General features: G+C 43.6%; 1 protein-coding gene across 1 annotated transcript in view; it reads left to right on the top strand.

The window, feature by feature from the left end:
- The first annotated feature begins 8,409 nt into the window (after positions 1 to 8,409).
- The window catches only part of MTX2 (metaxin 2), a 35,067-nt gene continuing 28,067 nt past the window's right edge, over positions 8,410 to 15,409 (top strand). Inside the window, exon 1 of the mRNA XM_064162178.1 lies at positions 8,410 to 8,526. Coding sequence (XP_064018248.1) covers positions 8,487 to 8,526 — 40 coding nt within the window. The 5' untranslated portion in view covers positions 8,410 to 8,486. The remainder of the gene's footprint in view (positions 8,527 to 15,409) is intronic.

Raw genomic sequence — 15,409 nt, 5'->3', positions numbered from 1 at the left:
CTCTCTATTTCTAAGATCTTTTAAAAGGGTTTTGATTTTACCCTGCTGTGCAATAGCAATGTATTTTAATCTCAAAAGTCTTTTGGGATAAGGAAACCATTTTGTGACCAGCTCTACAATCAACCACAGCATATCCTTTTTACAGAATGCTACAGACAAATAATTTATAACAGCTGTCTCTTCCCTCCATGCAGGGTAGGCAATTGTGATCATTCCTACAGGAAGAGGGAGAAAGTTGCTTCTTTCTTTGTTGCCCTCCAGAGAAATATTTAGACCCCCTCACAAGGAGCTTTGATGAATTAATAAACCTGCTCAGTATTTACCACATTTATCCAGAAACTGAGCTCAATTGCAGCTCCTTAATTTTCCAGATAACATCTTCAGAGTTTGAGAAGACTTGCCTAACCAGTCCCTGCAGTCAAACTGTGAACAAGTATTCTTACTTTCATTAGCAAGATGGATCCAGATTTTGCTGCAGTATGAGCTACACAAATATCAGGATGAACCTTTATGGTCATCAGTTCTGCAAGTCTGAGTCATGATTGCCTCTCTGACATTCATATATTTTTGACAATGCACCCCTGATTCATGCTTTAAAACAAGATTTGTTGTGACCTGGCCAGTTAGGGATTTAAAAAAGATAAACAAGCATGGAAGCACTTTGTTATTGCAGGTTGGATCCACGGGAGTCAAAGGCAGAGTCAGTTTGGCAGAGTGGGTAGAGAGAGGCAATGTTGACCTGTGTGGTAGCATGGGCATGGAAATCAAGGCAAAGTCACATTTAAGCTGTCGCCTCCTTTGTGGCAGCTCAGGCTTGCAGCCCCCTCTGATCTGAGATTTTAAGTCAAATCCTGCTCCCATACAGCATAGTTTCTGTGAAATCCATTACTCTGAATTCATCACCTGCATTGAAAAATATGCTCCATGTGCAACTGAGATATGGCCAGGGCCCTGGGAACATTGATGGACCTGACTAGCCCTACCTGAGATCCCTACCACACCCTGTCTAGTTAAAGCTCAGTTCAATGTAGTCCCCCTTCCTGTTTAGCTGGACCCTGACTCATGGATTGATGTCCCTGTCCCCATGGTGAGTGTCTGATCACAGAATCACAGAACCAGAGAATTAACCAGGTTGGAAGAGACCTCTAGGATCATCGAGTCCAACCTATCACCTAACCCTTCTAATTAACTTAAACCATGGCACTAATTGCCTCATCCAGTCTTTTCTTGAACACTTGCAGGGATGATGTAGTGGTTTGGGTGTTACCCGCCCCCCCCCCCCCCCCCCCCCCCCACTTTGGAAATCACCCAGACTAGACTCATCCAGCTCTGGAAATTTGTATGAAGCTTATATTTACAGCTTAGCTCAATATACAGTGCTCAAAGTAGCACAGATGGTGACTCCACCACCTCCCTGGGCAGCCCATCCCAATGGCAAATCACTCCGTGAAGAATTTCTTCCTAATGTCCAGCCTAAACCTGCCCTGGTGTAGTTTGAGCTTATGTCCTCTTGTTCTGTTACTGGTTGCCTGGGAGAAGAGAACTGGGTATAGTACTCAAAGTGTGGCCTGACCAGTGCTGAGTGCAGGGGCAGAGTGACTTCTCTGATCCTGTTGGCCACAATATTCCTGATACAGGCCAGGATGCCATTTGCCTTCTTGGCCAACTGGGCACACTGCTGGCTCATGTTCAGTTCAGTCAGATGTCGACCAGCACGCCCAGGTCCCTCTATGCCTGGCTGGGAGCTGAGATGCTCTGGGCTGAGAGCAGTGGAATGGGCTGTGGCTGTTGAGGTCTGGCCTTGCTCTGCCATTCAAAGTTTAGGTGAAGTCAGGAAGATTAATGTCTGACTTCAAGTCCTTAGCTGTTTCAGAGCATGGGGAAAGCTTGCACAGTAGCTGCTGTGAATGATAGGGATATGCAAGAGCCTGGGGGCTGGCAATACCTCCAGTGAGTGAAACAGTGAATTTGGGATTTTCCCACAACCACTTTGATGCCTGATCAGTGCAGCTGCAAGGATGACAGATGTGCTAAAATAAACTTGGCACCCCTGAAAATCTGACCCTGCTGAATAAAGGAAGGCAGGAAAGGAGGTGAGAAAGGGAAAAGAAAATTATTCATCTAATGACTTTAATATACAGTTTGAGATCCCATGTTTCCTTTCATAAATGCTATTTTTGTGCCTCTTCAAACTCTCTGAAAACACTTTCTATCCTCATGTGGGTTGTTGAAAATGCATCAGCATTAATTGATTTGTCAATTAAATATGCAATATCTCCCATAAGTGCAAAGTGGTTAATGTTAACACTCTGTCTATTGCATTTTTTACAGAAGTAGGCTACTATCTTGTTTACACAACTATTAGACTGCAATTTGTACCTGCCTGGATATGAAAATAAGAAAATATTGTCAGCAGCATGCAATTAATTGTATCACAGTGTGAAAATCTATTGTGAGATACACCTAAACTGACATAAAACCAACCTAATTTCTTACTCCATCATGGATGCTGCCTACAAGATGTACATGCCAACTTCCCAGGCAAGTGCACAGGAGCTGGAGTTGTCAAAGTCTGGCCTCAGTTTTGAGATCAAGTTCTCGTTTAAATTTCCTTAGTAAAGTCATGTGAATGTCTGTGTAACTGGAAAACTTGCAACTTGGCTCTGCTTGGGCAATTTTGGCACCATTCCTCAGACTGAAGAACAATGGATTGCATGAAATGGCTGATGGGCAAATGTTTGCATTAAAGATTTACTAAATGCCTTGAGATCCACTTGATCACACTAGTCCAGATCCATCAATTTATGCTGCTCTGTGTACTTTGCCAGACTGTTTAGTGTACAGAGAACCTCTGGCATGGAGTCATGCTAAAAGCACCCTCCTGCTGCTGCCTGGCACTGAATGTGTTGGCAGGGAAGGACACTTAAGTTTTCCTTCACTGCAGAGACTCCCAGCATCCATAATAGCTTTTTAAAGGCACTGACAAGCACCATAATGCAGAGCAGTTCCCAGGATATCTGAAGTTACACCAGAGGGGCAGCCTGGCTGTGGGCCAGGCAAGAAGTCATTTCAGTACTGTTTGTTTGCTGTCTCTTGCTCAGTTTTCACTCATTGGTGAAATGTCTACATAGTTATAATTCAAAAAGAACCATTCCTAATTGAATCTGTGACTGTCAACACTCTTCCTGTGTCTAGGAAAGGCCTCATTTGTTGGAGACCTGCTCCATGGAAATGGAGAGCATCAGTTTGGGCAGTCATGTGTGGAGAAAGTGCTCTGATGAGGTCTGTTGAGCAGCACGTGTCCCCAGCAGTTGTCTTGGGATGAATAAATTTATACTGTACCACAGGACAACTCTCCAGTGTCCTATGCCACATTAACAGTGCCCCAAAGAGGAATGTTTGCTATCACTGACAGACAATACTATTTTATCCACCTTAACTTGGGCTTAGCCTACAGTTTGCTTCATGAACCTGAGAACTGCAGGTGGCACCTAGCTGAACTCAAATTTGGAGAAACTCAAAGTCTTTGCTTTCTGGTGATTAGTTGAATCTTGTGTCTTGTCACACACTTAGTCATCTAGACTGTAATCTGGACAGCCAGTAACAGTGAATGTGTTAAAAAGAAAATAGCTTAAAAAAATTGCAGGAGACCAAAAGTCTTTTATTGCTATCTCCCAGTTCTCTTGTGATAATATTCTTAGCAATTATATCTGCAAAGGACTTATACTGCAAGTATAGGTACACACTCATGACAGCCACACATTTCACTGAATACTAACATGGAACAAAAGAACAATACAAATTAAGCATGTATGCTAAGAGCTGTCTAAAGAATATTAAGGGAACTGATAGGTTTTTGTAAAATCTAGGCTTCAGATTAACCCTATTCAAGTTCCATTCTGTTTAAAATGGTGCATATTGATATAAGGACTAGTCCTGTTTTGTCAGCAGACACTTTGATCCTAGCAATTAATAACTTACCTGGTAAAGGTAGCCAAAGAGAAGAGACAGGCTTTGAGAAAACTGTACTCTATCTTGTGGGTGTGCCTGTGTAAAGTGAGACCCATATTAAGGTGTAATAGTTCTGCTAGACCTACTCTGGTTGACTTTTGGAAATGCAAATCTGTAGGGACATCCTAATTCTGCCTTTTGGTTTCCCTTGAAATTGCTGCCCAGGGAGGTGGTGGAGGCACCGTCCCTGGGGGTCTTCAAGAAAAGACTGGATGAGGCACTTAGTGCCATGGTCTAGTTGATTGGTTAGGTCTGGGTGATAGGTTGGACTGGATGATCTTGGAGGTCTCTTCCAACCTGGTTGATTCTATGATTCTATATTTGAAAATGCATCCTCCTCTCTGCACTGAAGTCAGAGGGATAGCACCTTGCTGCCTGCTGCTTACATGTTCAACATCTGTGCAAGTTGGGGAGCTTCCCGTAGTGTCAAGCAAGAATTACCAGGAAAAAAGCTTGTTAATGATGTGGCCAGCTGAAGAAATGATTTGCATGCAGGCCCTGCAGGAAGCCAGGCTCACAAGTGTGATGCCTTTCCCCAAAAATCTAGGGAAGAAGACAGGCACACAGAACAGAGGCGAAGGTGCTGATGAAGCCAATTTAATTGCTACTACCGATTGTCACGGAGACCTCGCAGGAGGATTTCCTATGAGATAATCTGCCCAACAGTCCTTTCAGTGGGAGCAGGGAGGCAGACTGGGAATGTAGAAACAAAAAACCACCACCTTGATTTCCTGTCCCATAGAGGGGAGCCTGAGCACCTGTATTCTGCCACATATAGGAGGCAGAAGCTGAGCTCCATTCAGTTTTCCCTCCGTTTTGGCTGGTTGTTTGGATTTGTCTATATATTTGTGTTGATATTTTGCTGGAATACTTCTTGATTTCTGTTTCCTGACTTAGTTTGCATCTTAGAGTCTATCTCCAGAGAAACTTTCCTCTTTAATTGGGTACTAGTGCAGATTTGGCCTAGCTTACAACTAGTTTGTACTCTGCCTTATTAAGGCAACTTTTGCATCATGTCTTGTGTTTCTATCTTTCTCAGTACTGTTGGTGATGCAAGGACTCAGATGGGACAAACCATTTTAGACTGTTGTAATCTCCTAATACAAAGCCACTCAACTATTCAAGACTGCTCAGAGTTCACCTTGCAACTGTAACTAGAAATGTAGGTTTCATCATAGAATCATAGAACAAACCAGGTTGAAAGAGACCTCCAAGATCATCCAGTCCAACAATTTAAAGACTCAGTCTCCTTCTACATCACTGTTTTCAGTCCTCAGTGCATTGTCCCAATGTAATGATGTTTACTTTTGCTCCCATGTGAAGAATATCTTAGCAAATAGGCTTAATGATTCAATAGCAGTATTCACATACTTTGCAAACATTAATACACTTCTACATTTGTTCAATTATCTTCCACTATTTACAAGGTTTAAAATCTTACAAGATTGAAATATTATTGTGTTATCTGTCCTTCACTGTAGAATAAGGACATCTGATAAAATCAGGTATTCTAAATTCCTACTCAAGGGTGGCTGAAGAAACGTGGATCAAGAAGTCCTGTAGAATAGTAAAACAAATTTGTCACATATCCCCTATGACAAAATCACAGAATGTTAGGACCTCTGGAGATCATTGAGTCCAATTCATCTGCCAAAGCAAGGCCACCTAGGGCAGGTGTGCCCAGGCGGCCAAGAGAGCCAATGGCATCCTGGCCTGCATCAGGAACAGTGTGGCCAGTAAGACATGGGAGGTTATTCTTCCCCTGTACTCAGCACTGGTCAGGCCACACCCTGAGTGCTGTGTCCAGTTCTGGGCCACTCAATTCAAGAGAGATATTGAGGTGCTGGAGCATGTCCAGAGAAGGGCAACAAAGCTGGTGAGGGGCTTGGAACACAAACCCTATGAGGAGAGGCTGAGGGAGCTGGGGTTATTCTCTTCTAGAGAAGAGGAGGCTCAGGGGTGATCTTATTACTGTCTACAATTACCTGAAGGGACATTGTAGCCAGGTGGGGGTTGGCCTCTTCTCCCAGGCAAGCAGCAATAGAACAAGGGGACACAGTCTCAAGTTGTGCCAGGGGAGGTCTAGGCTGGATGTCAGGAGGAAGTTCTTCACAGAGAGAGTGATTTGCCATTGGAATAGGCTGCCCAGGGGGGTGGTGGAGTCACCGTCCCTGGAGGTGTTCAAGAAAAGACTGGCTGAGGCACTTAGTGCCATGGTCTAGTTGACTGGCTAGGGCTGGGTGCTAGGTTGGCCTGGATGATCTTGGAGGTCTCTTCCAACCTGGTTGATTCTATGATTCTAACCTCCTGTATTCTAGCATGTACCTGTTCCTTGTCCTATCACTGGGCACCACTGAAAAGAGACTATCACTTCCATCTTGACACCCTCAGAATCGAGATTAAAAAAAATAATAGTTGTTTAAAGGCAAAATATACACCTCAAAATGCAGAGTTTGTCTTCTGGAGTCTTAACTTGGGATGAAAAAGTAGCTGTCCTGTTCAGTTATAACTTAAAGTGCCCAAGACACTTCATGAAGCATTATGGTACTAGGATGTCGGAAAGAAGATATTCAGCATGGTCAATAAAGAAAGCATCTGCAATTCTCAAAACATTTTCCTGTTAGATTAAAATAATTTTATGCTCAAGTCTTCTCCTCCATAATTTGTGTTTCAAAGTTCAGAAAAATAATAGTCCAGATCATAATTATCCCGAAACAATCCAGAAAAGCAAAATATTCCAAAGTTGTATAGCCAGAATGAACATTTGGTTTCCGATTATATCAGGGAAGAAGTCCAGCTTGCAGTTATTGTGGCACTCTCAGGCAGTTACAGGTTGGTCTTTTTTACTGCCTCAGGCTCTAATCACATTTGGCCATTTCTATTAGTTTTGCAGAACAAATGGGATTAGTTCACGTGTATCAGAGCTCCACATGGAATGGCAGAGGAACTGAAGATGTCTTGAGCCATCTTTTATGGGAAACCTTAGAGCTGGTTACAGCATTCCAAATAATCATTTCTACACTGAATTAAAACAAAACAAACCAAACAAACAAATCCCCCAAACCCAATCAAACAAAAAACCAAACAAACAAACCAAGAAACCAATCACCAACATGAAACCAACAAAACCACAAAAAAACCCAAACTCATAAAAGCCTCTGTTAAGATTGTTTCATGAAAAGGAAATGTAAAACAGTCTGCACTGGTGTAGTTCAGCTCCTCGGGATATTACTTCTATGTGTCATATGGAATACGTTAATCTGACTTTCCATCAGTAGTTGAGATTCCCTGTGACTGGCGACTTGGGATCACAGCATGGGTTTTTTGATGTTGCTATGGTGATCCACTGCAGCCTTGCCCCTGAACTCTCCCTTTTCAGCACGTAACACCAAGAAAGAGCTGCAAAATTGTCTGCAATTATCCTTCTCTAGATACTTCATCTAATTTTGCTATTAGAATAAAGGTGAAGAATCAGCAGAATTTCGGAAGCCAGCCGTGTTTATAGCTCTGAAGGGTTGGACATCTGCTGAGTTCAGTAAGGTGTGCCACAGCTCCCCATCTCAGGCTTCCCCACTACTCATTGAGTGGAACGGTGGTTCACATGCACCCCAAGAACCCGTGGCAATGACAAGATTCTGATCACTGCTCTCCGTCAGAGTATTCACCCATGTTTTGGGTTTTTTTTTTCCAGGCTGGAGTTTCTGTTTTTCACTCCCTTCGTGGTTATACTTCCAAGTTACGCCAATTGCAGCACTCCGGTTGAAAACGTGGTTTACTGTTCAGTAACACTGGCACGAAGTGTCAGCTCAGGGGTGCTGACGGAAAGCAAGCGGCTAGCACCGGCTCACGGCCCCGCGGTCACCGCGCGCTGCCCGGGCAATGAGGTCCGGCTCCCCGCACGGGCAGCACGCGTCCAGCCGCAGCGGATGACCGAAGGGACCGACAGCAAGCGGCTAGCACCGGCTTGCTGCCCGCGCAAAGAGGTCCGGCTCTCCCGCACGGGCAGCACGCGGGCAGCCGCAGCGGATGACCGAAGGGACCGACAGCAAGTCGCTAGCACCGGCTTACTGCCGCGCAGGCACCGGCTTGCTGCCCGCGCAGTGAGGTCCGGCTCCCCGCACGGGCAGCACGCGGGCAGCCGCAGCGGATGACCGAAGGGACCGAAAGCAAGCGGCTAGCACCGGCTTGCTGCCCGCGCAATGAGGTCCGGCTCTCCCGCACGGGCAGCACGCATCCAGCCGCAGCGGATGACCGAAGGGACCGAAAGCAAGCGGCTAGCACCGGCTTTATGCCCGCGCAGTGAGGTCCGGCTCTCCCGCACGTGCAGCACGCGTCCAGCCGCAGCGGGCGCGCGGCGCCCCACCCCGCCTCGGGCGGCGGGGGCGGGGCGGGCCCCGGATGCAGTTGCTGCCCCGGCGGTGAGACGTTGAGTTCCTGTGCGTGTCCTCGGCCTGCCTGCGCTCGTCCTCCGCGACATGTCGCTGGTGGCGGAGGCCTTCGTGACTCAACTGGCCGGTGAGGGCGGGGTTGTGATGGTGCAGGGAGCCGCGGGCGGGCGGGCGGGCCGCCGCCGGGCGGGCCAGGACCTGCGTCGTGTCAGGAGCTGCTCAGCGGCCCACGGCCCGGGGGTGGTGGCGGAGCAGGAGCCGCGCCGCCGGCGCACGAGCCGAGCGCTCGCGATCTCGATCCTCTGGGTGACCCCTCAGGACGGGGCTGGGGCGCCGCGGGAGGGAGCCGGGCACGCCTGCTCCGGGGAGGACGGCCGCAGAAGCTTGACGACCTCGGCCCTGGCACGGTTTCTCAGGCGTCGTCCGCCCGGCTCTCTGAGGCAGGTCACCCTGTACAGCTCCCCACGATTCATAGTCGTGTAGACTTGCTGGGTCCCCTCCATTGTGGGGTCTCTAATTTCCGTCAGTGTTAGGACGCGTGTTTGCATTGGTTTAGTAACTGATTTCGAAATGTCTTACTTCTTCTCAGTGTTCTAAAAAGCCTTATCGTATTTATAGTCCCATCAGCTGGCATTGAGCCCTGCACTGTGGGAGATCTCAGTGCGGTGCCACCCTCACTCTTCTCCCCAGGGATGTATACCGTGTTTCTTATATATTGCTTTTGTGAAGCTGAGAAACGCAACAGTGCCTTTGCCACTTGTTAGTGTTCTTGTGATCTACTGCAGCTAGGCCAGGTAAACTGGATGTGAGCCTTGTCCTGAGACAGAAATGTTTATTTATTGCTCTGGAGTTACTTGGCAAAAAAATTGACTCGGACCTATGTGGAAGGGGTTAAAAAAAACACCACTCTAGCTTGTATCTCAGGTTAGAGTATATTTAGTGTGTTGCACTTGTGCATTGGCCAGTGTCTCCCTACTTGTTATTTGCTGTCACTGATTTGCTGCTGCTGCATAAGCTCACAAGCAATGATTATTGCAAGAAAACTACGTTTGAGTTGCTACTGACCTGGGTGATAGGTTGGACTGGATGATCTTGGAGGTCTCTTCCAACCTGGCTGATTCTATGATTCTATGACCTGTTGAGGAGGAAGCTGGTGTAAAAGACAGGGAGTCCAAATTGTTGAGTGTTCTGCTCAGTAGAGGCCTCAATGTAAGAGTCTGAGTTGAATTCTCTACTGTAAGTGTACAAGTTACAGAACAGATTTGTCTCTAACTGGTAGGTAAAGTGAAAGTGGTGGATCTTGCATTTGGGTGTGTGGAGGTGCCCGTTGACAAGGTTGAAAGTTGCCCTGGGCGTTTGGGTTGGCATTCATTAATTCATAGGTAATAGAATCATAGAATCAACCAGGTTGGAAGAGACCTCCAAGATCATCCACTCCAGCCTAGCACCCAGCCCTACCCAATCAACTAGACCATGGCACTGAGTGCCTCATCCAGTCTTTTCTTGAACACCTCCAGGGACAGCGACTGCAAGAAGCCATGCTTCACATTCTAAGGGCCAGAGCCCTGATTCCTCAGGATGTGGAGAATATGGTCACAATCAGCATTGCTTCCTGTCCTTTATTATTTCTTCTATATATTATGAAACACAATGATAATGACATATGTGAGTAGGTGTTGATTCTGCCGCTTTCCTCTGCTCTGTGACCTTTATGAATGTTTTAGAGTGCCAGCTTACTGACACTTAAGTCTTTTTTTGTAGGATTACAAATACAGGCTCAAAACTATACGCCATGTAGGCAACTCATGGCTTTCTTACTGGAAGTGCTCTTTATTTTTGCAATAAATTCTTGCTTGTTAGCATATTATGGTAGAGTAATATGTAGGCATATAATAGAAAAGTGCTGGCAGTACTCCTCTATTTTTGATGAGCAGAAATGGTTGGTGCTTGTTTTATTAATCTTGTACTTCTGCTGGATATGCACCTACTTACTGTGACTTAAGGAACAGTGCAAATCTTTACTGCAGACCTGTCCACTGAATCATTCTCTAAAACAGCATTATGCTTTGCTTTCCCAAATGCAGTGTCAAAAGCAGTTACTTTCCTTGAAAACAGAAAATACCTTTGTCTGTGGGTCATAGCCTCCTAGCTTGGCTGAAACTAGATTATTACAAAATCACTCAATTTGTTTCATATGGTAGAAACTTCTCCCTGCTGTGAGAATCTTAGAACAGTTGAGTCTCCATCCATGGAGTTGCTTAGCACCAAACTGGAGATGGCCTTAGGCAACCTGATGCAGCTGACCCTGTACCTTCAGAAGTGTCTTCCAACCTCAGCTTTTCTATGATCATTGCTTTCCAGCTTGCACTGCTGCAGTAATTCAGCAGTCTCTCTGTGCAGTGTGCATTCATATGAACATGGTGAAGATAGCTTCCTGCTGTAGTTTATTCATGGTTAGATACAAAATGATGACTAAATTATTTATGTGGAGTAAAATCTTGCTTTAGGGCCATTCAATTGTTTGCTTATTCAGAAACACAGAGGAGTTGATGTTGTGTCTGAGAGAATAAATCCCAAATATTTCCATAGCTTCATGAATTGCAAGCATTTTATATCATGTTTTAAGTCACCTATTTCTCAACTGTAGAGAATATTAATTGGACAGTATAGTAGAGAATTTGTTTAGCTAGCTCAGCATCAATCACATATTAACAGGATAGGAAATGAGTGTTTATACTGTAAGAAGAATTAGAGTGCCAGATTTCAAGTGGTCCAGAACATTAATCTTTCTAACTCTAGTAATTTTGAGAAGCTGACTGCTGAAATCATCTATAAAAAAATCATTGAAAAGATGTTTAATTGATCACTAAATTACTCAACACGCTTTCCTTTTTATTTCTCCAAACATTAATTTTACATAAGTGATTGAAAGAGAAGGTAATATTTTTGTTTATCCTTTGATCTCTGGAAAATTGCTTCTGTTTATTGCTGTTATGTCCAAGAGTCTTAAGACGAGTTTAATAGTAAGGGAGATGAATGACTGAAATTTGAATGCATTTTTAGTGAGGTTACCTCCAATGTGACACGCCAGAGCAGAAATCTCTGACACGCATGTTTTATGTATTGAAACAAGCTGCTATTCAGCTGAGAGGAAATACACAGGGAATAAAACCTGACCACTAAATTGTTCCTGCATATAAAGATGTAAAATGTAAACTGAGTATGCATTTTGTGCATCAGAATGTGCATAGGTAAATGGTAACGTTTCCTGCATCTGTAATGTGAAACAATGGTCATTCTTGCTTAGTACTAGATTGTCTGCAGCACAGGTTGTTTAAGCCTGTTGCATAGGTGCTTGTAGTCAAAAAGAGGTGGTTTGAAAATACCAAATAGGTAAGGTTCTGTGATTTTTATCTTACAGTATTTTTTTTTTTTTGGTAATCAAACTAAAAGGAATCGTTTTAACTCATGTTCAGTTTCAGTCTCATATACTACTCTTGCTAATTTGTGCTTGGAAACATTGTGACTTGATTTGAACCAATCCTTTGATTGCATTGACTATCTACTTTTTTTTTGTTCTGGTTGGAGGAAAAATAGTATTCACAATTATTGTGAAACAGTACATTTTCTAATTTTGAGATACTGTTATATCTTGGTTTTAAGAAGCAATATAATAACAGTTAATAGTAGAGTGTGCTTCTGTAGTTGGTTCTGGCTTCATTAAGATTGAGCAGTCTTTCTGTAATCAGTATTTTATTGGTAGATGTTTTCTGCTTAAGTGGTGTCTTTTCTGATGCCAGAAATGGTGTTGCTCTAGAAATAATGGTAACAGAATCAGTAAACAGAAAGCAACATGTATTTTGATGTTATCCAGTTTGGTTTGCAGCTGAGCTTTCATCAGTTGTAGGGGGCTCAGGTCTGAACGCTTAGGTTCCTTCTTGTGTTCGGTTCACAAGAGGTCATAGAGAAACAATTTTGGAGAGGTACCAGATTTTAATTCTATTTCTCCTTGTGTGCTGTGTTCTCTGACTGCTCGGAGACAGACTTGCACTCTTGTAGGTTTGGACCCTATGAGCTGCTTACTTCTCAAAACAAGAACTAACAAATGAGCTTGGCTGTTGCCCTTCTTTGCTGTAGTTGAACAGGTGTCACAGTTAAGAAGATGACATAGATGTCACATAAACATGGATATTTTAATACAAACTGTAGGAAGTGACATGTAGTAGTAAAACTTACACAACAGGTAGGAAGAATTAGAAATGTTAAAGGGAAAAAAAATACAAGGTGCTGCAAAGAATGCAGGAAAAACTGATACTAATCTAATTTTGAAGGAAAAAGCCCTATGAAAAATAATGGAATATGCATGCTGAATTGGAAGGTAAAAATTTTGAGAGATGGAAATTTTTAACAGCTCTGCCTGCTAGCTGTTCTATAATAAAACTGAAGCTGATGTAATGGTTGCATTCCTGGCAAGAATTTTTGAAGTCCAACTGCATGTGTTGTTTTTTCTGTTAAGCATTTGAATGCCATATTGGAGAAAGTATGGATGCATTGGAGTTTGTTCACTGGAAGCCTTGGAAAAGAAATGAGGAGGAGGACTGTGAGGGTATGATTAAGAGAACAGGATAAATGTTTTTAGATTTCGAAATGGGGAGTCTGCAGCGTTTCCCAGAGGTGAGGAAGTGACCTGGAGATGCTATTGCAGTTACCGTTGTCTGCTTTGGGCTGACTTAAAGGTCTGTGTGCCCTAAAGCAGCATCTGCCGACTTGCTAGCAAGTGCAGTGCTTGGCTGGCTGACTGCACCAGTGCTAACTGTTTGCATTTCTATCCTGTGGAGGTCTTCTCCCTGGAAATCTCATCTCTTCTTGCTCCTTTGCAAGACTCTGTCTCAGAGTGTGTATTGCCAGCATTTTGTTTCTTCTGGTACTGTTGCCCTCAGGGCTGTGAACAAGAGCGGAAAGAGGGAATAAAGGAGAGTCTTAATGAAAAGACAAAGGAGCCAGGGCTGGGTGAACAGAAACAGTGTCTGTGGGGAGCAGCTTTTGGAGCAAGTACAGAATATTGAAGTCTTGTCTGTCGGGACAGGTGTGTAGGATCTCTCGTGGATCAGAGGTAGGGGTGCTGTGGATCAGAAAGCAGGGAGTTTCCCAGGGCATTTTGTCAAATTGATGTTCAGACTGCTAGACATCAAGGGAGAGAGTCTGGACTACTACAGTGAAGAGGGGTTCTAAATCTAAGTGAGCTTTCAAAGAACAGATTTACAATATACAGTTGTAGATGACATGGCTAAGAAATTTCTTAGTCCGGTAAGGCACTTAGGGCACGCATGAGTATCATATCTTCACTGTTCTGCTCTTCACAGCTCATATGTTTGAAGTTTCACCTCTTGAGCCAAGGCCAAAGAGGGCCAAAGGACATAAGTAGCACAATGGGAGAGAATTGGTTTGGAGTTCTATAAGAAGTTATAATTAATAATTACAGAGCTTCTTTGAGATGGTGCATTTATGCTGAATATCAGGAGTAAGTAAAATAGCTCCAGCTTGTCAAGACTTTATAAATAAATATATTGAGATCATTCAACTGGCACACTCTGATTTTTCTAAAGAAATCCAGATGTTGATTTAGGAACAACTTCTGTTGACAGGTTTGATTTTGTTGAGATTTTTTGCCTCCTTTCTTGCTGGCAGGAGTGATTCTGCAACTGGGGAGGTGCTAAGCAATCTGCCTCCTGTGAACAGCCTCAGCAGAGCACTGAGCACCCTGAAGGACTGAAGTGCAGATATGTATGCTCTGGAAACTCAACTCAAAGACAGTAACAGAATTACACTAGTGCTTAAAACCATGCAGTTAACAGCTCTCTTGGAGTACGGAGCAGCAGATTGTGTCATGCTAAATGGCTGTTGCAGTAATGCCACATGCTGACTTTCTTAGTGCTAAGCCCCAGGAAGCTTAAGCTTGAGCATTGCTGCTGAGATTGAGTCTTTATGTTGACAGTCTGCTTGATCAATAATTACTGAACAGTCATGATTTATCTGAATTGTAATATATCTATAGAGGCAGCCTGGGAAGGATTTAAGCAAATGGTGTAATTATTTGATGCAAGATTTAATGCATGCTGTTTAACTTATGTGAAAGTCAGCTTTCATTTGGCAAGGAACTATGGTCCTTTGTCAGCAGAGCCATGAAGCTGCTAATGCTTTCACTTTTTTTTTGGCCCTTGTTAGTTTACAGAATCAGGCCAATTACATGAAATGGATCTGTACTCAGTATGGGTGGGTTGAACTGTTGGGTCTTAAGGTAGCTAATTCACAACTTTCTGTTGCTTCCTTTATTGATTACTGCTAATGTACAAGATGTATGTTACTAATTGCTTTGGTTTCAAAGTGGCTGCAGCTTCACTGTATTCATCAAAATATACCCTTCCACTTGTTTTGTATATCAAAGATATAGAAACACGTAATTTCCTGGCATTTTATGTTTAAACAATTGTATTGCTTGAAAATATAACCAGTTTGTATTACGGAAAGATAATGAAATGATCATCTGCTTCTGTTCTGTGAAGTTTAACATGAAGTGACCAATAGTCCTCTTTCCTTCTGGAGTCTGTGGGATAGCTTTCCCTGTGGTTTTCTTTGGATTGCTACATTTAGAACATAGTGAACAACAAGCCCCCCCCCCCCCCCCCCCCCCCACCAATAGCACCAGTCTTGGGAAACCAAAAAGGGTAACTTTTCCTGCTGATGGTTATGTTTGGTGTGTATTATTTGGAGAGTTGTAATTAATGATGGATGTGGATGTTGCCCAGATGTAAGACTAAATTTCTTTTTAGTGTTTACTCTTGTGAGAAACCAGTTTTGAAGTATCTCATTATAATTTAATCAAATTTGTATCTAGGGAGAGGCTGAGGGAAACTGTGTGGAAATAATGAGTAAGTGAATCTCTCCAGCTGTAATATTGCAATGCAGTGATTCAAATTAATGCCAACTGGTTGTTTTTTTTTTTAATAGAG

Source organism: Pogoniulus pusillus, chromosome 2, assembly GCF_015220805.1.
Source record: "Pogoniulus pusillus isolate bPogPus1 chromosome 2, bPogPus1.pri, whole genome shotgun sequence".
Lineage (NCBI taxonomy): Eukaryota > Metazoa > Chordata > Aves > Piciformes > Lybiidae > Pogoniulus > Pogoniulus pusillus.
This window is presented reverse-complemented; position numbering and strand designations above follow the sequence as displayed.